This window comes from Lissotriton helveticus, chromosome 7 (assembly GCF_964261635.1).
Source record: "Lissotriton helveticus chromosome 7, aLisHel1.1, whole genome shotgun sequence".
Classification (NCBI taxonomy): Eukaryota; Metazoa; Chordata; class Amphibia; order Caudata; family Salamandridae; genus Lissotriton; species Lissotriton helveticus.
The window spans coordinates 1,483,114,835-1,483,137,455 of NC_136068.1; the positions used below are offsets into that span (position 1 = coordinate 1,483,114,835).

A 22,621-nucleotide genomic window follows, 5' to 3' on the forward strand; every position below is an offset into this window, starting at 1 on the left:
CGGTTACCGAAGTCCAAACCTTTTATCAATTAGGTCGGCATCTATCAGAAACACGATCCCTGTGTTTGGGGATGGCCTCATCAGGTTGTTGTTCCCTGTAAGGGTGTTAGTACCATTAATTTCTTGGTAATTCTTTTGTATTATTTATATATAAATAATACAAAAGAATTACCAAGAAATTAATGGGAACAACAACCTGATGAGGCCATCGGACTTCGGTAACCGTACACCCGGCACCCATGGTGAGTTTAACCCAAAATATATTTTCACGTACAATGTAGATCGTGACCAAAGCATCAGTTTTCAATATGCAACGGATTAAAGGGGACATTAATTTTAATTTCACAGAAAGAATAGTGCCGAATACCTATATATAAAATGGTGGCTCCCTCTGGCAGCGAAAAAGCGGCAATACCACAGCCTATACAAAGGTAACTTACTTATCGTAAAATAATTAATTCAGAGCGTAATAACAGGGCGATAAACGATTGAAAACAACCCCGTACATTATCTCTTTATACTAACAGGTACATAAAGTGAAAACATGTTCCTTATGACATATGAATAGGGTAATCAAAACCTAGAGGGAATTGATGGTACCCCTCTTTCATAAGGTATGTACTAATGGGATTGATCGCCTAATGAAGCTTGAGCGGGACTAGAAAAATGAATCAGTTACTGATATGAACCTATATCCCCATTTTAGAGACAACGTAACTTTGCATATAATTTCTAGCAACTTACGATCTACTAACGTCCACATTCATAGAGGACTCTCCGCTAATCAGCGATTTCCTTCCATATGGGCAATAACTCCATCTGGAACAAAAAGGTACGCATGCAAGCAAAGAGAGCGCGTATTACTTTGATGTTGGGAGCATGGTAATTGGTTTAGCATTAGATATTTCCTCAGATATTTCCCCAGTGGAAAGGCAAATAAAGTGTGCAATAATGAATAAAAGTATGTTCTTAAACATTAAAGAAAATGTAAACAGAAAATGTAGACATATACACATGTTAATTTTTAAAAAAACGAGTTATGATGTAAATAATAGGGCAAGTGAAATGTGACAAGATACAGATGTATAAAAAATTGTTTGGTAATTTTGTGTTTTTAATATTTTAATTGTCTAGAATCAGTCCTGAAGAAGGTGTAGAAAAGAAAGCCGAAACGCCGCGTCGACATTTTGATTCTTTGTTTGCACATTTATATATATATTTTATCATAACATTATAGTGATGATCATGTTGATTTGCTAAATGTTTTTAAATTTATTGTTTTTAACAGAAATGTGTACTGAGTAAAGTGTAATAAAATTTAAATATCGCTACCAAACAATTGTGTTGATAAGCATTAATTTTTATAATATGTTGAATAATTGTAGTCACAATACTTGCTAATAGGTCTCTAAAGTAACTGTGTAGAATCTGCTTTTTTCTGTGTCTATACTAGAGACCATAGTGTATAACTTTTGTATGGAATTGACAACTAATCACACATCTTTGTGCATTTGCCTTTCCCGCGGAATTCACATCCGTTCTAGTTGAACCAAAAGAAAAATCCTTTTAGAAATTTTTTTTTTAAATCGTTTAATTTTGTAGACAATTGTTCTAATCACAACTTTAACATCTTGAGGGTTCAAGACCATTCCCATAAGACCAACATCAAAATAGGACATATCTCTCCTTGTCTACTGACTTGGGACCTTCGTTAATTTTTTAACCTTGCTCTCCCCACGGTCCTCCATAACCCTGTGTGGGGTCCTCCTTATATTTTTCTCAATTTCCCTGTGAAGTGTCCACTCCTGGGCACCCCCAGGGTGAAGCCAGGCATCCTAGCGCTGTTGGGGCCGGTGTGGAGGTTAAGCAAGCTATTTCCCAGAGTTGCAGCGTGGGGCCCATGATTAGAATAGGCACCGAGGCGAGAATTGTCAGGTCCGAGGAAATTGAGCCCAAGACCCGCCGAGGCAGGAATTGAACCCTGGTCCCAGGCCAGAACTCTGCATCAGGGTCTGCCGCTCTAACCATTGAGCCACACTCCTGCGGCACCTCACTGAAGGAGGTGCTGTGTTAAGGATTTCATCCATTAGGTAGACCCCCTCCTGTTCCAGCTTCGCAGACTGCAGGTTGAGTCTGTGCTCAGTTCAATGGGGTGTCGCATCAAGCTTCCATCCACTGAACAGTCCACCCCTGGCCGAGATTTGTGCACTGCAGTGCTCAGTTATGCAGGGCCCAAGTAGGTGCGATGTCAAGTTTCTGTCCATCGGATAGAGAACAACCTGGTCAAGCTTCACAGACTGCAGGGCTTCTCTGCATCAGGCATAAGTGTGGTATTGTTGATCTTCCATTCCCCAGGTAAACCACCTCCGGGTGAGCATCTCGGACTGAACGGTCCCACTGTGCAAACCTACGGCAGTGCTGCGCCAAGCCCCCATGCACTGGTTAGACAATCTTCAGTCTGAGCTTGAGATTTAAGGGCTCGTTCAGCTGACCCCAAAACGGTGCTGTCAAGCCTCCATCCATCCTGATGACTACCAGCTTCATGGGTTGAATGACCCTACTGTGGACGTCTGAAGGCTGTATGCAGTGGCAGTTTGGATGCCTGTAGGGCGGCGTCCCTAGCCAGAAGCTATATCCCAAACCTGCAATGGCCTTTAGCCACTTTAAGTGTGGTGGTTGGGGGCCTGTGAAGGATTGGTCGCAGCACCAGGCCTTGACCCCACCCTCAGTTGCTCACATCCAGAGGGCATCTCATTACCTAGCCTGCAATTCCCTTTGGATTACCCCTGCTGCATACAGCTTAAATAAGTGTACAGTGGAGTTTGACCAATGCCGCAGGTTTGAAAACAGTGTCGGCTTACACAGTTCCTGGTATAGTTCCGAGACTTCCTGATACATGCCTACGGGCTGAGTGTTTAATTGCTTTGCTCTCAACTTTTGGCTATCTGAAAGTTCAAGTTCAAGTTCAGGAATTTGTATAGCGCACTACTCACCCAGAGGGTCTCAAGGCGCTTGGGGGAAGGGGGTGCATTATTTATCGAATAGCCAGGTTTTAAGTTCCTTCCGGAAGGAAATGTGGTTCTGGGTGAGGCGGAGGTGTGTGGGGAGAGAATTCCAGGTTTTGGCTGCCAAGTAGGAGAAGGATCTTCCTCCCATGGTGGATCTTTGGATGCGTGGAACTGCAGCGAGGGCTTGATTGGAGGATCTAAGTTGGCGGGTCGGTGTGTAGAGGGACAGTCGTGTGTTGAGGCATTCGGGTCCTAGATTGTAGAGGGCCTTGTGTGCGTGGGTGAGGAGACGGAACGTTATTCTCTTGTTGACTGGAAGCCAGTGGAGGTCTTTCAGGTGACCGGTAATGTGAGCTTGGCGCGGGATGTCCAATATGAGTCTGGCTGATGCGTTTTGGATGCGTTGGAGTTTTTTCTGTAATTTGGAAGTGATTCCGGCGTAGAGGGTGTTTCCATAGTCCAGACGGCTAGTGACCAGAGCGTGGGTGACAGTCTTTCTTGTTTCGGTGGGGATCCAACGAAAGGTTTTTTTGAGCATACGAAGTACGTTAAAGCAAGAGGATGAGACGGCGTTGACTTGTCTGGACATCGAGAGGGAGGAGTCTAGGATGAAGCCCAGGTTACGTGCGTGGTCTGTGGGTATGGGTGCTGTGCCCAGGGCCGATGGCCACCATGAATCATCCCAGGCAGAGGGGGATGATCCTAGGATGAGGACTTCCGTTTTGTCTGAGTTAAGTTTTAGGCAGCTGTTTTTCATCCATTCGGCTACTTCTTTCATGCCTTCATGGAGATTGGTTTTGGCGGTGTTAGGGTCTTTGGTAAGAGAAAGGATCAGTTGGGTGTCGTCAGCGTAGGAGATGATGTTGAGGTTGTGTTGTCGCGCGATGGGACTCATGTAGACGTTGAAGAGGGTGGGACTGAGTGATGATCCTTGTGGTACTCCGCAGATGACTTCGGTGGCCTCTGATTTGAATGGGGGGAGTCGGACTCTCTGGGTCCTCCCGGCGAGGAACGAGATGATCCAGTCTAAGGCTTTTCCTTGTATGCCGATGTTGCTGAGGCGTTGTATGAGGGTGCTATTACAGACCGTGTCGAAGGTGGCGGAGAGGTCACGTAGGATGAGGGCAACTGTTTCTCCGTTGTCCAGTAGTGTTCAGATGTCGTCTGTCGCTGCAATAACGGCTGTTTCGGTGCTGTGTTTGGCACGAAAGCCGGACTATGAGGGGTCGAGGGAGTTGTTGGATTCAAGGAAGGCGGCGAGCTGTCTGTTGACGGCTTTCTCAATGACTTTGGCAGGGAAAGGGAGGAGGGAAATGGGGCGGTAGTTCTTGAGTTCAGAGGGGTCCGCTGTGGGTTTCTTCAAGAGTGCGCTGAGTTCGGCGTGTTTCCAGCTTTCTGGGAAGGTAGCGGAGTTGAAGGAGCAGTTGATGACATCACGGAGATGGGGTGCGATGATGGAGTCTGCTTTGTTGAAGATGTGGTGGGGACAGGGGTCGGTTGGCGAGCCTGAATGGATGGAGTTCATTAGGCGGATGGTGTCTTCAGTGGTGATTGGGTTCCAGGTGTTAAGGATGTTAGAGGGCGGTTTAGGTTCGGAGGTGGGTGGAGTGGATTGTTCTTTGGAAGTGTTCTCAAAGCTGTTATGTATGTCGGCGATTTTGTTATAGAAGAAAGAGGATAAGGAGTCGCAGAGTTCTTGGGAGGGAGTGATGTCGTTTGAGGCTGTGGTGGGATTGGTAAATTCTTTGACGATGTTGAATAGTTCCTTGCTGTTTTGGGCCTTGTTGTCGAGTCGATCCTTAAATGCTGACTTCTTGGTGGATCGGATCAGTTGGTGGTGTTTGCGGGTGGCTGTCTTGAGGGTGGTCAGGTTGTCAGTGGTTGGGTTTTTTCTCCATGTTTTCTCAAGAGTACGGCATAGTTTCTTTGATTTCTTAAGGTCTTCGTTGAACCAGGGGGCTTTTTTGCTGCCCTGTTTGGTTTGGTGGTTTTTCAAGGGTGCTAGTTCGTTAGCGCTGTGAGTGATCCATTGTTTGAGTTTGGTGGCCGCTTGGTTTGGGTCTGATGGGAGGGCGGGAGGGTTTTGATTGAGCGATGTGAGGAGTTGGTCGGTGGTGATTTTGTTCCAGTTTCTTCGTGGAATAGGTTGTGGGGGGTTGTGGGACGAGGTAGTTCTGTAGCTGAAGTGAACACAGCTGTGGTCCGTCCAATGGAGAGCTGTGGTGTGATCGAAGGAGATGTGCTTGCTGGAGGTGAAGATTGGGTCGAGCGTATGTCCGGCTAGATGGGTGGGGGTGTCGACAAGTTGCTTGAGACCAAGATTGGCCAGGTTGTCCAGAAGGGTGGTGGTGTTGGTTTCGTTTTTCTTTTCCAGGTGGAAGTTGAGGTCTCCCAGTAGCATGTAGTTATCGGATGCGAGGGCATGTGGGCTGATGAAGTCAGTGATGTCTTCGCTGAATTGTTTACGGGTTCCTGGTGGTCTGTAGATGAGGGTGCCTCCAAGTGTGGTTCTAGGGTCGGTGTGGATCTGAAAGTGGAGGTGTTCGGCGGTTGTAAGGTTATCGTCGGAGCTGGTCGTGATTCTGATGGTGTTCTTATGGACGATGGCGATGCCTCCTCCTGTTTGGTTGTCGCGGTCTTTTCGGATGATCTTGTAGCCGTCTGGGATGGCTATGGCGATGTCGGGCGCTGAAGAGGCGTTCATCCAGGTTTCTGTAAGGAAGGCGACGTCCGGTGAAGCAGTGTCGAGTAGGTCCCAGAGTTCAGTGGCGTGTCTGTGGATCGAGCGGGTGTTAAGCAAGAAGCACTTTAGGTGGTTAGGGTCGGGTCTGTGTGTGGGGTTAGTGTATTTGGTGGGGGTTTTGGTGCAGGCGAACTTGCAGGAGTGGCAGGCGAATGGGCCGTGGGTATGTCCTGGGGTAGCCTCGTAGCATTGTGGTGTGCGTCCGGGGTTAAGGGCTAGGAGGGTGGCGGCGTCGCATGTGATGCGGGAGGAGATGGGTTTGCGAGGACCAGGGGGTCTGGCGCTGGGCGCGGTCCAACGCGGACGGGCGTAGACGGGCTTACCTTTGGCGCACCTTTGGGGCGCGACCGCTGCGCGCAGCTACATTTGACATAGGTGGATAGTGGAGGGGGAGGGGCGAGGGAGGGTCAGCTGGGAGGCGGGAGCGGGGCGGAGATCCGGGCAGGGGGTCACACAATAACAACAACAAAAAATAAAATGGCGGGCAGCCAGAAACGAGCTAGAAGCCAATGCGAAGCATATGGCAGTGGCACCTTTAAATTTACGGGCAGGCAAATTAACTTGTAATAGCAGCGCGCTTTCACAATTTAGCCACACGATGTCTGAATACAAACAATTAATCAAGCAGTCAAGGCGGTCAAGTGCTGCAATGTAACCGTGTATGAGATGAGAGGCAGGCAATTAAGGTAGTCAATAAACAAAAAGTGGCCTGGTCAGAAACCTGTAAGTGTGCCGCAACTGGAACTAGTGCCCCAAAACCATTAGTAGCACTAGAAGTGATAACCCGGGTCTGTTAGGAAAAAATTCCCATCAGCCCACCCATGTGGTGGAATGTCGTCATGTGGGAGATGTCACCAATCCAAATCTCAAACAGTGCACCTAGTCATGGTGCAGAGATGGATTAACATGGTGTAAATACAGACCACTGGGCTTCACTGGTGATGCTAATGGGGTGCAGTGCAAGAAATTGAAGTGAAAAACGTGAAAGTAAAATTGATTCCAAGGACCAAAATTAATTTTAATCAGTATGGCACTCGGGTCAAGATTAAAATTTGCCAAAATAGTTTGAAATAATAACTATATGTGGGCAAAGTGAGTGGAGGTCGACATGTTTCAGCTGTATTGACTGTTGGTCTTAGCTTTCTTCAGGACCATTTAGGAAACTGCGACTGCAAATCAAAAAATTAGTGAAGCACGCTAATGTACATTGGATAAGTCCTACCAGTTCCTCTGAGCCCAGATGAATACCGTAGGAAGTCCAAAATTGTATGTATCTCCTAAGGAAGAAGCATAAGCGTGAATCAAAAACCATGTAGTGCACAACAGATTTTAGGAAAACAAGCACAAGATGCTAAGCACACAAACAGGGCGATGGAGACAATCTCTCCCCGCTGATTATACTGCTATGTTTCAATCAGTGTATAAAATCACATATATGGTAATGAATGTGGTAACTTACCCAGCATTATGTGGGAGTACGCCTCACCTCACCCGGAACCCACTCGGGAAAAAGGGAGGCCCCGCTCTAGTTAAGGAGGGAAATGGACAAGAAAGTACCTTTGAAAGATAGCAAAGGGACTAACAACAATACTAGCTACCATTTCCAAAACTATTCTTAACAAAACCTAGCTTTAAACAGAAAAAAGACTCAACCAAGTATAAGGAAAATGACTATAAGACTCTGCAAGAATAAATTAACCAAAAATGGAGGGCAGGGCCACTCCTTGGAGGACTCTTACTAGCGATAAAATGACTAAGAAGAGGCACTGGCGCTATCAGTAACCAAATATTTGGGCAAAATGGCTGAAGACTTAAGGTACGCAGAACCACTCCTTAAGGGACTCTTGCTAGTGCTAAGATGACTCGCCCTGTTAGGGATAGCAAGTGATGGTGTGGTGCCCTACCTGTCCGTCGGTACCTCGATGCCGGCGTCCGAGAAGGAACGGAGGTACCGACGCACAGCGCGCATGTCTATTTATACCCTGGTTGATTGGGTAACAGGCTGCAGCTGTTTCTATTATCCATCGCGTCTGCTTCGTAAAAGGGGTGCCCGCGCTATAGTGCGCATGCGCTAGGCATCCCAGTAGTACGACGCGTGAGCAGTGAACTGCAACGCGCATGTGCACGGCTTTTCGGCCGCAATGCGCATGCGCGGGCTCTGAGCCATGTGTATCGGTCCGCGCATGCGCCAGAGTGTACTGCGCAAGCGCCGGTATTGAAACACGTCCAATCGCGATCCCATTACCGGTGTGTACCACCACAAAGTAAACGGAGCGTTAATGTTGTCAAAAAAACAGACAGCTGTATCAGAGGCACGAAAAGATAGTTAATTCTGAGTACATGCGCTGAAAGATCTGGGGGATCATATGTACTCATTTATAATCCCTATTACCAATATGGGAAAAAGTAAGTATCTATGTGTAGATTGAGCCAAAGTAGAAGCAACAGTGCATATACTTCTCATGACTACAGGTAGTGACAATTGGACTGTGTATGCTAAAAATAAGCAATTACAAGTGTAGAATAGTGTATTAGGCGCAAAATGACTCAATTTGTTCTGAGATGTAGTATCTTGAATGACCTCAAAGATGATAACAGGATGAGTCAATGTTGAAGACAGATGACAAAAACTCAGGACTAGTTGGATTACAGCGATGTCCACGGTATGTCATCATTTAGACCTTGCATGTGACTTTTCAAAAGAAAAATCCATTTCTGCTCCTTCCTGAACAAAAATTTGGCCACATCACTGATGTGAGACGGAATAAATGGCCGTTCTAAAATGACCCATTTCATTTCATCAGCAGTGTGTCCTTGCTCCAGAAAGTGGTTTGTTAGTTTGGTAGCCTGTTTGCGACACCTAATGGTGCTTTTGTGCTCCCCTATTCTTATTTTAATCTTGCGGGTGGTATAGCCAACATATCTAAGGGAACAGGGACACGTTATCATATAGATGGCGTTGTCGGTGTTACAATTAGTATGCTTCTTGAGCAACCATGTCCTCCCAGTCCCTATGTCGACTATAGTGGTTTTCTCAGTCTGAGGGCAGACACTACATGTCCCACAGGGGTAGTGACCAGAAACTGGGGGAAGGTTCCATAGGGTTGTTGAGCCGTCAGTCTTGGTAGTCCTAGGTCTTGTATGGACAAGAGTGTCTCGAAGACTAGGTGCCCTTTTAAATGAAAACAGTGGTAATGGAAGGTTTGCCCCAGTACTGTTCAAAATCGTCCAGTTTTTGCGAACCATTTTCTGGACAGAGTTAGACATTGTACTGAACGTACTAACAAATGTCAGGCGCTCCATTGGTGGTTTAGATGGGCGTTTTTCAATCAGTGCCTCGCGGTTGTTGTTCGAGGCACGTTTCCATGCTTTGTTCACAAGATGCTTGGGGTAATAGCGTTCCTCTAGGTGAGTGGCTAGTGTGGTTGCATGTTTGTTAAAAAGCTCGCTCGGCTTCCCAGTGGACAGTTTGTGGTCCTTTTCTTCTTCCCCTGTTCTGGCCCCGGCCACGCCCTAAGAAAGGCTTTTCAAACTGTCCACTGGGAAGCCGAACAGACGTTCCCCAACACTCGGAGCAGGAGAGCAGCTCAAGAGAACAACAGCTCGGAGACGACAGGAGTCTAGTTGTAAATCTCAGCTCTCGTACTCTTACTCCAGTCGAGCAGTCAGTCTTGGAGAGAGGTCTGGGCTTTGTGCCAACTAATGCAGGTGACCCATTTCTTCAAAGAACGGAACTTGAGAAATTCTTCCGTAAAGTGCGCCTTCACTTTTTCTTTAAGAATAGAACTGATGACATCAGTGATGTGGCCAAATTTTTGTTCAGGAAGGAGCAGAAATGGATTTTTCTTTTGAAAAGTCACATGCAAGGTCTAAATGATGACATACCGTGGACATCGCTGTAATCCAACTAGTCCTGAGTTTTTGTCATCTGTCTTCAACATTGACTCATCCTGTTATCATCTTTGAGGTCATTCAAGATACTACATCTCAGAACAAATTGAGTCATTTTGCGCCTAATACACTATTCTACACTTGTAATTGCTTATTTTTAGCATACACAGTCCAATTGTCACTACCTGTAGTCATGAGAAGTATATGCACTGTTGCTTCTACTTTGGCTCAATCTACACATAGATACTTACTTTTTCCCATATTGGTAATAGGGATTATAAATGAGTACATATGATCCCCCAGATCTTTCAGCGCATGTACTCAGAATTAACTATCTTTTCGTGCCTCTGATACAGCTGTCTGTTTTTTTGACAACATTAACGCTCCGTTTACTTTGTGGTGGTACACACCGGTAATGGGATCGCGATTGGACGTGTTTCAATACCGGCGCTTGCGCAGTACACTCTGGCGCATGCGCGGACCGATACACATGGCTCAGAGCCCGCGCATGCGCATTGCGGCCGAAAAGCCGTGCGCATGCGCGTTGCAGTTCACTGCTCACGCGTCGTACTACTGGGATGCCTAGCGCATGCGCACTATAGCGCGGGCACCCCTTTTACGAAGCAGACGCGATGGATAATAGAAACAGCTGCAGCCTGTTACCCAATCAACCAGGGTATAAATAGACATGCGCGCTGTGCGTCGGTACCTCCGTTCCTTCTCGGACGCCGGCATCGAGGTACCGACGGACAGGTAGGGCACCACACCATCACTTGCTATCCCTAACAGGGCGAGTCATCTTAGCACTAGCAAGAGTCCCTTAAGGAGTGGTTCTGCGTACCTTAAGTCTTCAGCCATTTTGCCCAAATATTTGGTTACTGATAGCGCCAGTGCCTCTTCTTAGTCATTTTATCGCTAGTAAGAGTCCTCCAAGGAGTGGCCCTGCCCTCCATTTTTGGTTAATTTATTCTTGCAGAGTCTTATAGTCATTTTCCTTATACTTGGTTGAGTCTTTTTTCTGTTTAAAGCTAGGTTTTGTTAAGAATAGTTTTGGAAATGGTAGCTAGTATTGTTGTTAGTCCCTTTGCTATCTTTCAAAGGTACTTTCTTGTCCATTTCCCTCCTTAACTAGAGCGGGGCCTCCCTTTTTCCCGAGTGGGTTCCGGGTGAGGTGAGGCGTACTCCCACATAATGCTGGGTAAGTTACCACATTCATTACCATATATGTGATTTTATACACTGATTGAAACATAGCAGTATAATCAGCGGGGAGAGATTGTCTCCATCGCCCTGTTTGTGTGCTTAGCATCTTGTGCTTGTTTTCCTAAAATCTGTTGTGCACTACATGGTTTTTGATTCACGCTTATGCTTCTTCCTTAGGAGATACATAAAATTTTGGACTTCCTACGGTATTCATCTGGGCTCAGAGGAACTGGTAGGACTTATCCAATGTACATTAGCGTGCTTCACTAATTTTTTGATTTGCAGTCGCAGTTTCCTAAATGGTCCTGAAGAAAGCTAAGACCAACAGTCAATACAGCTGAAACATGTCGACCTCCACTCACTTTGCCCACATATAGTTATTATTTCAAACTATTTTGGCAAATTTTAATCTTGACCCGAGTGCCATACTGATTAAAATTAATTTTGGTCCTTGGAATCAATTTTACTTTCACGTTTTTCACTTCAATTTCTTGCACTGCACCCCATTAGCATCACCAGTGAAGCCCAGTGGTCTGTATTTACACCATGTTAATCCATCTCTGCACCATGACTAGGTGCACTGTTTGAGATTTGGATTGGTGACATCTCCCACATGACGACATTCCACCACATGGGTGGGCTGATGGGAATTTTTTCCTAACAGACCCGGGTTATCACTTCTAGTGCTACTAATGGTTTTGGGGCACTAGTTCCAGTTGCGGCACACTTACAGGTTTCTGACCAGGCCACTTTTTGTTTATTGACAGTCTCTCTTAGGGCATGAGTGGTTTTGGTCGTTAAATATAGCCCTATTTTGACCCTCCCTACGTTTATTCTTTAGGCAATTAAGGTATTCTAGCGCTACGATATCGCTATGAAAGACAAACAGGCAATTAAGGCAGTCTAGCAAATATAAAGAGCAAATTGATTCCTCAAGCGCCGCAGCGATGTGCTACGATACCAGGCTGCAGGGCAGGCAGGGCGGGGAGCAGCGTGGGGGAGCGACCGCGTCTGCAGGATACAGGACGGTCAGGAAAGTCTGCTACTAACGCGGGGACACACCGGCAGTGTAACCATGCGCTCTATAAATTGATAAATAAATAAAATAGGATGGAGGGACTTTACAAAAATCATGATATTCCGTTATTCCCTTTCTTCACATGTCTAAATCACATGTTCTGTAAGCATTTAGCTGCCTGGCACAAGTTTTGTACATTGACGGCAGACATTCCCTACTGCACTTTGCCAAAACATGTGAGCGGCAATGGTTCGCTATATACACAGATTTTGGGGCAAAGAAGTAGGTTATGGTTGAATATTATAAACATCCCTCTAAGATTCCCTTCCCCTTTCAGAGGGCCAGTGGGCAAACAGGGGTTGCTGGGCAAAACAGTGAGGTTTCAATCATTTTACTCCTGATGTCCTGGGGGCTGACCTACTACGGGTCCGGACCAACTGGGCCCAAAAGCGGCTCGCTTTCTTAATAAGTGGTAGGGCGGGGGTAAATGGGGAAGGTGTGGGTAGGCTGAATTTAATAAATTAAAAAACACTTTCCTGCTGCTGCTTTGCCGGCCACTGTCTCTGCATTCTTCTCCTCTGGGTCACTGCATACTGTGCAGGCTCCTAGACGCCAATCAAGTTGCTGCCCTCTACACATCTCGGGTGAAGAGAGCTCAAAGTGCGCATGAGGGTTTGTATGGCATTAAACAGCTGGCCAGACACTCATGCGCACTTTACAGTGAGCACTTCTCCTGAACTCCTCATGGCCCGCCCATCCAGAATTGGTTCTCTACAGCAGAAAGAAAAATGACAATAAAATGGGTTTATCATTTTATTTTTCCTATTTGTCTGCTGCCTGGCACTCAAGTGGGGGGCGATGCTCGAACCCCATAGCAGAGGAGCTGCCGCTGTCTGGGCCAAGTACCCCTTCAGCCCTTGACTCTCAACAGTAGCACAGGTTGAGCAGTCCAAGGCTTCTCAGTGGGTGAGGGCATTATTTGCAAAGGTCACATGGGCTCAAGACTCATAATGCATTCAGCAACCACCACAATAAATTAATGTCTAGCAATATACTAGGTTTATGATAAAGCACTATATTCTATACATATACAGTCCTTCTAAGTCTGCACTCAGTGTTGCTACAGTTTTGGTAAACATGACACTGTCTTGAAAATGAACAACTAAAATCATCTTGGTGAGATCAGGTTGACTAGAAAAAAACAACATAAACATAGCAGACCTGGCTCAGGGCCCACAGACTCCACTACCAAGCCAAGAATGTATTTATTTTGGGGGTGTCGCACCTAAAAACCACTCCTGTAGTCATGGCCCTGATGGCGACTTCAGTATGCAGACACGGATGCAGCGAAACCCATGCAGAGGGTGTGGAGGAAGAGAGACAGCTGAGGACAGGCAGGCAAAGAGTGGCTGTAGGGGGAAAACAAGCATTGACAAAGCTAATGGATCTGGCTTGAAATGTTAGTCATGTAGGAAACATTAAAGGAAAGTCTGCTGCAGGTAATACATAAAACGAAAATGATTGCTTTCTGTGTACTGTGCATCTATGAGAAAAGACCAGTGTGCTTCTGAGATTAAAAGTATTCCCTTATGCACTGCATTAGGAACAAACCATACATCGTACATCCATTAGCATAAGGGGAAAGAGAAGTACTGCTCTAGGTAGAGCCAAAGTCCACTCCCTATATGTTAGGACACTGGTGAGAATAGGCGTTGCAGACAGCTCTGCTGTCGAGCCAGACTGTTAACCCCCCCCCAAAAAAAAACACCTTACTCTTGCTGTCACAACATGCTGGCCACACTGTGCAGCAGAGGACAGAAACAGCCTGCAAAAAGAGGTTTTTGGATGATGGAGGACTGCTTGCAATTTGTCTAACCACTGGCAATCGCTCGGGGTAGCAGCCCAACCCACACCTTATGTATGTTTGATAGTTCTATGGCATCCTCACTTTTACGCTACCGTTGACATAACATTAGCACTCTAGTTCTGCATTATAATTCTGTGCATATTAGAAAACATTGGGGCGTAATAGCGCATGAATTTATTGCAAAACCTCAACACAGTTGAAACTAGTCAGTACGTGTTTCCAGTAGTTATGTTGCTGCTGAAGTGTATGGGACCAGAGTTTCAAACCCATTAATGTGAGTGTTGTTTTTCACTGGCAAATTTGTATAGCGCTTCACATCTGTGACTAGGCTGCACTATAGTTACAGTTTTTATCTATAGATCATGAAGGTGCCATTTACCGGTACGATGCACTATATAAAAATCAATTATTTTTGCTAATATTTCTCATTGTATAAGCATCCTAGGTTAGCGTGGAGTGCGTTTGTGCATAAACGTGCATTATTTTCTGAGTTTTCGATTGGCTGCATTTCTCAGATATGCACTGATGCTATCCAGTCATTTAGGGTTTTAGTTAAGCTCTGGAGGATGTTGTGCGCTGGCAAAATGTGGCGGCTATCCTGTCTGCCATATTGCTAGTATCATTGATTACACTTAGAATACGGGGTTGGGACATTGGCACATTTATGATGGAGTATCCGATTACCAAACTCTAAATAAGGCCCTTATTTGTACAGTGCTCAGGCTCAGCACAGCAGCTGGAGAGGGCCTGCCAGATGTGCAGAGACACTCTCTAGTCCTTGCCAGGTGTCCCATGTATTCATTGGCGGTCATTCTGGTCTGAGGCTGAAACCGCACTCTTACTCTTCCCTACTTGGTGGTCACCCCCACTCTGCAAAGCTCTGCTATTTGGTTATGCTTAAGCTCGATTGATTGCTGACTGGTTCCCAGAAAAGGGCATCCTGGTGCTGGGATAACCAAACAACAATTTACGTAGTTATGGAAGATTTGAAGGAAGTTACAGTGCAATCTCCAGGTCCACCCGAACCATCGAACACGTACAGATGGCCAGTATGTTTTGCTAAGAAACGTGGCAACCCTAAAGGGACCATCTGTGTGTGACTACGAAGTCAAGTTTGTGTCTATGTTTCAACAAGTCCTAGATGCTTTCACATCTTTCCAATATTGGTAATAAATTTGTGCAAAGTTATGTTAAGGATTTTCGTGTGAAACCATCAATTTGTTTAATGGAGTAGTCCACTTTGTAAAAAATTTAAATCATAGCTGACCAGTTCCTAATTCTAGCATTTTAGCCAACCGCACATTGAATGCTGTGATTTTGAGTCCACGACGGAACTTTTAAAAGCAAAACCACAGCCCCACAATGCAACATGCTACTGGTTGGAAAAAATAAACCGATGCTGGTAAGAAATGTCCTAGCACCAAAGCGCAGAGTTGTGAAATGCTAAATCAATTGTAGTTCCTGGCTTTCTGCTTTTTTGTCTTGTAGGCAATTACAGGTTAAACAACCCAATGGATGAGAGGGCAGAGGTCACATTTTCGATGCAAATCCCAGCATCTCGGTGCTCATGGGTTAACATTAAAACTCCCATAGAAAACCTACAAAAGGCACCGTTTACCACAAGAATGTGGGAAGCAGCAATCAGACGTGACTAGTGACGGGCAGAAAGGAAACGGTTTGTCCTGTTGCCCCTATTCCCAAACATCATTGGACTAGAACTTGGTGCAATTTTGATGTTGGGCTTACAACACTATTGTGATTCCCTGTGCTGAAGAAGTGCAGCACATACTGCCCTGCAAGGGCCGCCAGTGATGGAGGTTGAGGAGGGCAGTCTCTGATGGGAACCACGTCCCTCTACTTTTTCCTTGAAGCATGCATTTCAGGAACTGTCTGTTCTGAATCAGTATGCCTTTCAGCAATTCTGGTTGGCTGCCATCAACCAATCAGAATCGGTCTCTGTAATTGAACCATTTGCTTTGGTGCTGCCCAGGCAGCTTTTCAGAATAACCCTGACCCCTTCACCCTCCCCCACCAATGAATTGTCTTGATGTCAGAATATTGATTAAAGAAATATCAACAAAAAAATATCGACAACGACAATGTTCTGGAGGTAAATATAGATTGGGAAGTATAGATTTACTATTCTCAATTTAACATCAATGTTCTTTGAAGATATACATATTGTCATTTTGTATGTTAAATACGGTGAACCTATACTTACGATGTATCCTTACCATGAAAATATTTTAGATGTCATTATTTTTGTTACAGTATTCTCATAATATTTAAATCCTAATATTCGGGCTGGCAATCTTGCAGTTAGTTATTTATCAGGTTAACCTTTTGATTGGGGGAAGAGTCAGTTGTGTTTCAAGCTCACCTCTTGCGAAGTTTGATCGCACGCCAGGTTCTCGTTTGATCCTAAGTAGTGCTGTGACGCAAAGATGTTGGTCACATGTTGGACTCTCCTTTGATAGTAGTTAGAGCTGTGACACAGTAACTATTTAGTAGGCCTGGGTCAGAATCTATCGCATATCAGACTCGCTTCTGATGTTTGATTGGACTGTGGCAGTGCCAGTCATATGTCATCTTGCGTCTAGATGGTCGATAGGCAGCACCAGCCTTACATGTTTCTAATTCCTGTCAGTGGGTGTAAAGAAAACCGTTCATTGTAGATGTCCACACGATTTCACTGTTTTTGTGTACTGAATGATCCTGCTAGTCTGATGGAGCATATTTCTAAATGAGAACCCATTCCTTTTATGATGACCTTGGGTTCTCAATCTTTAGGTGTGAAGCCAAAATTATTATTATTAATAATATTATTATGCGGTCTTATATAGCGCTCGATTAACCGTAGGCATCTCGGCGCTTGCCTTGGGAACCCGTCCTGGCTTTTTCCCTGTGAGATACCCGTAATGGTCATCCCCAAGGTGAAGGCCAGGCATCCCGCCGCGGGGGGCCGTAGTGGAGATTAAGCAGGCTAATGCCCAGAGCTGCAGAGTGTGAACCCGTGATTCGACTAGGCACCGAAACGAGAATTATCGAGTACGTGGATATTTGAGCTCAAGACCCTGCCGCGTCGGGAATTGAACCCTGGTCCCGGGTCTGACCTCTGCTTCAGGGTCTGCCTCCTCTAACCAGTGAGCCACACTTCTCCACTAATATTATTATTATATTATTATTAAAATATTCAGTGCATTAAATAAACCTTTAGGTGGTGGGTTATGTGGTCAGTTTGAAAGGTGTGAGATGCAGTAATTGCCTAAGGTGAAGCACAGTGTAGATATGGCTGAGGTCACGTGTTTTCGGTCTGATTGAGATGCTGAGTTCTGAGGTTCTGTCAGGCGAGGTACCGTCAGTTGATGGAAATATTGGTCCTGGCTAAGAAGAGGAGCTGTGGTGTTGGTGACCCACACTATACAACAGTTGAGCATCAGTTAAAAATTCCACATGAAGTGCGGGTGAGACGAGGGGAAAGTCCCACCACACTTGTATTTCCGGTGAGCAAAAGGCAGTATCCGGTTGGGGATCCATGTCAATTGTCTGTTTTTAACAGTTTGTTTTTCTTTCCAGCTTTGAAATCTTCATCATGTCTCAAAGACCACGAAAAAGGTGAGGAAATGTTCATGAAGCAGCTACAAGGGTCATTGTGATGAAGAAGGGAGGGGATAGTAATGATGTGGAAGTGAGGTGCATAATGTGCATACTGTAGCTCAGCAGACATCATTCCATCAACCTTCTTGTTTATGCAAGCAGCCCTATGCCAGTTTCGTGCATCATGTGGGCAGATGGTGATTCAAACATATATTCAAACAAAGCAGCATGTATTCAATCATATAGGGGTAGTGTGTTCTAGATGTATGATATAGCTAGATGTAAACCAAAGTGAAATGACTACGGTTGCAGCATGACTTACTTTATATGTGCGCACAGTGGGACTGTTAGCGGCTAAACCTCTGCTGCACTTGATTTGATTGCAGTGCTGATGTGTTGAGGTACTGCTGTCCTAGAGCAAAATGGTTGCTCTTTTAAAAAAGCAGTCGCATAGCCAATAGGTCTCGCCTTTAGGACCGGTGTGTACTGCATCAAGAGCGTTGCGTAAAAACAATCTGTGGCAAACACTGGATATAACTGGATGGGCTTCAGCGCACCAGACTCTATAGAAGGTTGAAAGGCTATTGATGTTGTAGCACAACTGCATTGTTTAAACTTTGCCAAAACAGAACATTATGAAGGCAAAGACATAAGGTACAGCAAACATTTTTGCCAGGAAAGGAAGGGCAGAGTGTGGTGGGGCATACGCACAGAGGTCAGCACACACTCCTTGGTCTGTGCTAGCATATGGGGAAAACAAATGTCAATGTGAGTTGACGAATAGCAGCAGACACAGAAATAACAATATTGTTACTCAATGGCACACCATTTGCACTCTATTCCAAATTCCCCCTCGAATTTAAAAAGCTCATAGTATGTTGTTGGCATGGAAAGGCAAACATGCTCTGCCAAACTGGCACTGTATAGAAACATGGAACGTGCAGAAAATGTATATACAACCACAAGAAGGTAAGAGACAATGTAATTGCATGAGCATGCCTGCTGTGGATTTTAATGAGGAAAAGAAATAGCATTTAGCACATTGTTTTTTGTAGGAGGGATAAACGCTTGCCATATGTTTACATTTTAACATCTTTTGCATAACGGGGCGTGTCCTCCACAGGATTTAGAAACCACCAAGGTGTTAAAAAGGTGGTGCTCTGGAAGTTTGTGCTCCCCATAAGCAGCGCATTTGTTAACATCCTGCTACTATACATAGCGTTTCCCCCTACCCGCAATTATGTACAGGGCCAGTGTGCTTGTAATTGCAGCCTCTGTGTTAAATGAAAAAACTTAAAGGTTTTGTTCAAGTCCACCACAGCAGCTCTGAAGTTTAATGAGGGGTGCAGACCAGCACATGCTAATCGAATAATTTCAAAACCGGTTTTGAGTGCAATGAAAAAAGATCAGCGGGGGATGGGGAGAGAAGCACGCCGATGAGACGAGGAATATAAAGAGGGCGGTAGCTGAGCAAAGGAGAGGAAGTTATGTACAAGGGCCAGGGCTGCTGACTTTGGAGCCACAGAAGCAAATTTGAGTACCGGCACCACGTCCTGTGATCCTTGGCATATTACATAATTTCACAGTACCTAATAAATTAACATTGCTTTGTGTAATATGACTGGTTCTCACTTAAAGTGCTTCAATAAGCTTGAGTCGAGTTTGCTGTATATATAAACAGAAGCAGCAACGCAGAGCAGAGGTTGATTAGAAGCACACTGTGCTTGAAAGCGACCTGGGGTGAGGTGGTGTTGCCTGAAGGGGGAAGGGATGGTGCCCAAGAGCATCTGCTGAGTCCTAGACGTCTTGTGGGCTTAAGAACAGAGCCCCAGAGCTCAGAATTGACGGACGGGCAGTTGTGGGGGGACGGCACAGACGAGATGAGCAGGAAACAATTACAAATAGACCGCAAGTGGTGCACAGCCTGTGTGTTAAATGAAAAACTGAAATGTTTTGTTCTTGTCCGCCACAGCAGCTTTGAAGTCGAATGAGGCGCGCGGACCAGCAAATGTCAATGAAATCATTTTAAAACCGGTCTAGTGCCATCTACAGGTCACTGCTAAAGAAATGCTACTACTCTAATGAGGCACGAGCGAAACACACAGACACAGCGTTTCTTTTGCGGGAGTGGGCAAGGGCACCATCTGTTTAAAAGTTAAGTACAAACAAAGGGTTTCAAAGCTTGCTTCCACAAGGGTATCGCCAAACGTGCACGCGTTGTCATTGAAAGCAATGCAATGTGTGCACGTTTTTGCCCTAAAAAGCAAATCGATTGCAAGAGGTCTCCTCCTATGCAGCGCATGCGCGCTGCGTAGGCGAGACATATAAATAGCTGTACAGTGGTACATGTTTAAGCCAAACTTGCCTCTGTGCCTGTGCTGCTTAACTGGAATACATATGGAGACCGGTTGATGCTCAGCTACAGTTTGCTCCTGAGTTGATGATCATAGTTCAGGGTATCGGAACCTCTCCATGTTATTGAACTGTTTGGGAGAAGAAGGGTTAAGACTTTATGGGATTTTACCAGATGAACCACTACCAAAAAAAGTGCAGAAAATGGGGACAAAGAAACACCATATATCGAGGCACAAAGACTACTCAGAGTATTTTAAAAGTAAAATGAATGTAATTTTAGAAAGGTTCGTGTTCTTCCCCAAGGAGCAAAAGGATAGTGAAACAGTTGAGTATTTAGCAGTGCTAAGCTGTTTGATATCAAATTGCAACTTTACAGTCGACTCAGATGAGCACGTTGGGTATTAGGCAATGACGAAAACTTGCAATTCCAAAATTGGGAAAGGTTTATGAGTGGATAGATCTCAAATTACCCATTTAAGGTACTGAGAAGGGGCCTGTTTGAGAAAGACATGTGACAGCGAATGTTGTGAGTTTATTTATTTATGCGTTTTTATATAGCGCGGACTTTACCCGAAGGTGACAGAGCGCTTCACAATAGGAACAGAACTGAAACATGAGCACATTCCAAGTGAGCAAAATACAAAAGCAAATGTTACATTAAATGACGCAAAAATGACAATCGTGAGCCAACAAAATACAAGAGGTAGCAAACGGTGCATTACAAAAGTGACAATCGTGAGGTAGCAAACGGTGCATTACAAAAGTGACCATCGTGAGCCAACAAAATACAAGAGGTAGCAAACGGTGCATTACAGGAGGAAAAAGTGACGTGTGCAGGTTACAAAAGCGTACAAAATAAACATATAGGTAAAATACTGTAATATATGGAGGACACTCCAGCACAAGAACAAGCGTTACGTAGGCACTGGTGGCACTTGTGCAGGTATCGAAAACAAACAAATTTAAAGGAGAAGTAAAAAAAAAAGGGTGTAAAGTGAATAAGAACAATCGCGAACAAGAGGGTACAGTAGGTAAATGAGTTGTAGGTTCCACTAGTGGACATTTTATGGGGCCTTGTTAAAGGTGTGGGAAATGTGGCTAATGGTAAAGATTGGCCAGGATGGAGTGTGGGATGTGTGTAGCGGCCAAAGCTTTGGGTCTGAGGTAGTCAGGAGGTTTTCCTTCCCCTGGGGAGGAGGGGTGGACTAGCATACTTTTAACATGATGAGAAATGTAATACTCCTGTAGTAACATTAGAACAGAAGGAAATGGGGAGGAGATAGAGCATTCAGTTGTGATACCTCTAATTCTGACAGAAGATGTGCGTACAGTTGTATAATCAAATGATGTGAGAATGAGGAAATTGTTGTATACAACAAGCTTAATGGAGTGCTGGAAGAGATACCCAAGAGGTTGTAACTAGAATTCTGTCGCAAGGTGAGCACGAAGTTGTGCTCTCACCAAGTGAAAAGGAACAGAGGTTCAGTGCAATTGATTTGTCCTCCACGTATCGCCAAAGCAAATTGAAAGAGGAATCCAGATATAAAACATATTTTACTACTGTGAAGCAAGCAAAATGTAAAATCACAGGAGTTAAACTGAAAGATGAATTGACAATGATTATGATGAATCTTCCTGCTTCGAGAAACAAAGAAAATTTGAGTTCATTTTTCAAATTCCTTGACTATTCTGCAAAGTTTGTAATGCATTTCTCTGAGAAAACAATTGCAATAACGGGTTTGCTGGAGAATTCTGCATTTGTTGAAGGAGACCTGTCTAGAGGCGTTTTAAGTCACTTAAACAGGATGTAAGCAAGGCACCTATTGTCAACTTTTGATGTGAAGTACCATACATTTCTAACGATTGTCCCGGATTCAGGGTGGGAAGTCAATATAGCTTTTTCATCGCAGGCAGTGAGTGATGCAGAAAAAAATATTTGGTAGTGAGAAGGGAGGCATTAATGTCTTTATGCGCATCAAACCATTTTTAGGATTTTTGCGTGGGAGGTTCCATGTGTGTTACGAACAGATCACAGACCTTAAATTCAGTGATTATCTACACTGGGTATCCACCAAGTGGATTATTGTGTTGCAAGAACATGATTGCAAAGTGGAGTATGCAGATGGATGGCGGAATATAGTAGATTACTTACCTTGGGATTTGGGTTCAAGAATGAGTGGCAGTGTGTGCAAGAGTGGAAGAGAGGAGATAATGGGAAAAATGAAACCTACTAGAAGCAAGGGAACGGAGAAGGGGAGTCAGTGGAGCCGGAAACAGACAGAAGATAGACTAAGGCAGAAGGAAAGGGGGAGAGAAAAAGATGAAAGGGGAGACTGTAAAGCAGACTCTGGAGTCAGAAGCGAGCCGGGAAGTCACAGCGTCTACCTCTTCAGTGTCCCTCTTGTGCACTTCAATGTCATTCTCCAGGCCTCCCTGGTTCAGCAGAGGAGGTGACTGGACTGGCCACTGTGGCTCTGGGGAGACCCTCCTCTGCTGCAGCCAGCAAAGGAGCTTGAAGAATTATGTGGTGTTGCACAAGAGGGATGCATTTGAGGCAGAAAGGGAAGACTAGCACATGTGCTGGCTGGAGACCGTCCCTTTTAACTTGGGAGCACAGTACAGGGTGGGGAAACGGAGAGGAATGCCTTAAGATGGAGGTAGTGGGGCACAGAGAGCAAGAGCGGAAGAGAAGGAGATAAAGGGAAAGATGAAACATAATGGAAGCAAGGGAACCGATAGGGAGAGACAAAGGAGCCAGAAAGACACAGAGGAGAGACTAAGGCAGAAGGAAAGGGGGAGAGAAAGAGATGGAAAGGGAGACCGTAAAGTCAGGTGAAGGCCGGAGAAAGCTAGTCTTCACATGCTGTTTTTCCCAGCTGGTATTGTATTCTGGGCTCATATATCCAAGCTGGAGCCCTGGCTCAGCCCTTCCCATGCAT

General features: G+C 45.1%; 1 protein-coding gene across 4 annotated transcripts in view; it reads left to right on the top strand.

Moving 5' to 3' along the window:
• LOC144770403 (sacsin-like) overlaps positions 1-22,621 on the top strand; it is a 210,032-nt gene that overhangs the window by 22,348 nt on the left and 165,063 nt on the right. For all 4 annotated transcript variants that reach the window (XM_078654908.1, XM_078654907.1, XM_078654909.1 and 1 more), the window contains exon 2: positions 17,307-17,345. In XM_078654908.1, coding sequence (XP_078511034.1) covers positions 17,323-17,345 — 23 coding nt within the window. In that variant the 5' untranslated portion in view covers positions 17,307-17,322. The remainder of the gene's footprint in view (positions 1-17,306; positions 17,346-22,621) is intronic.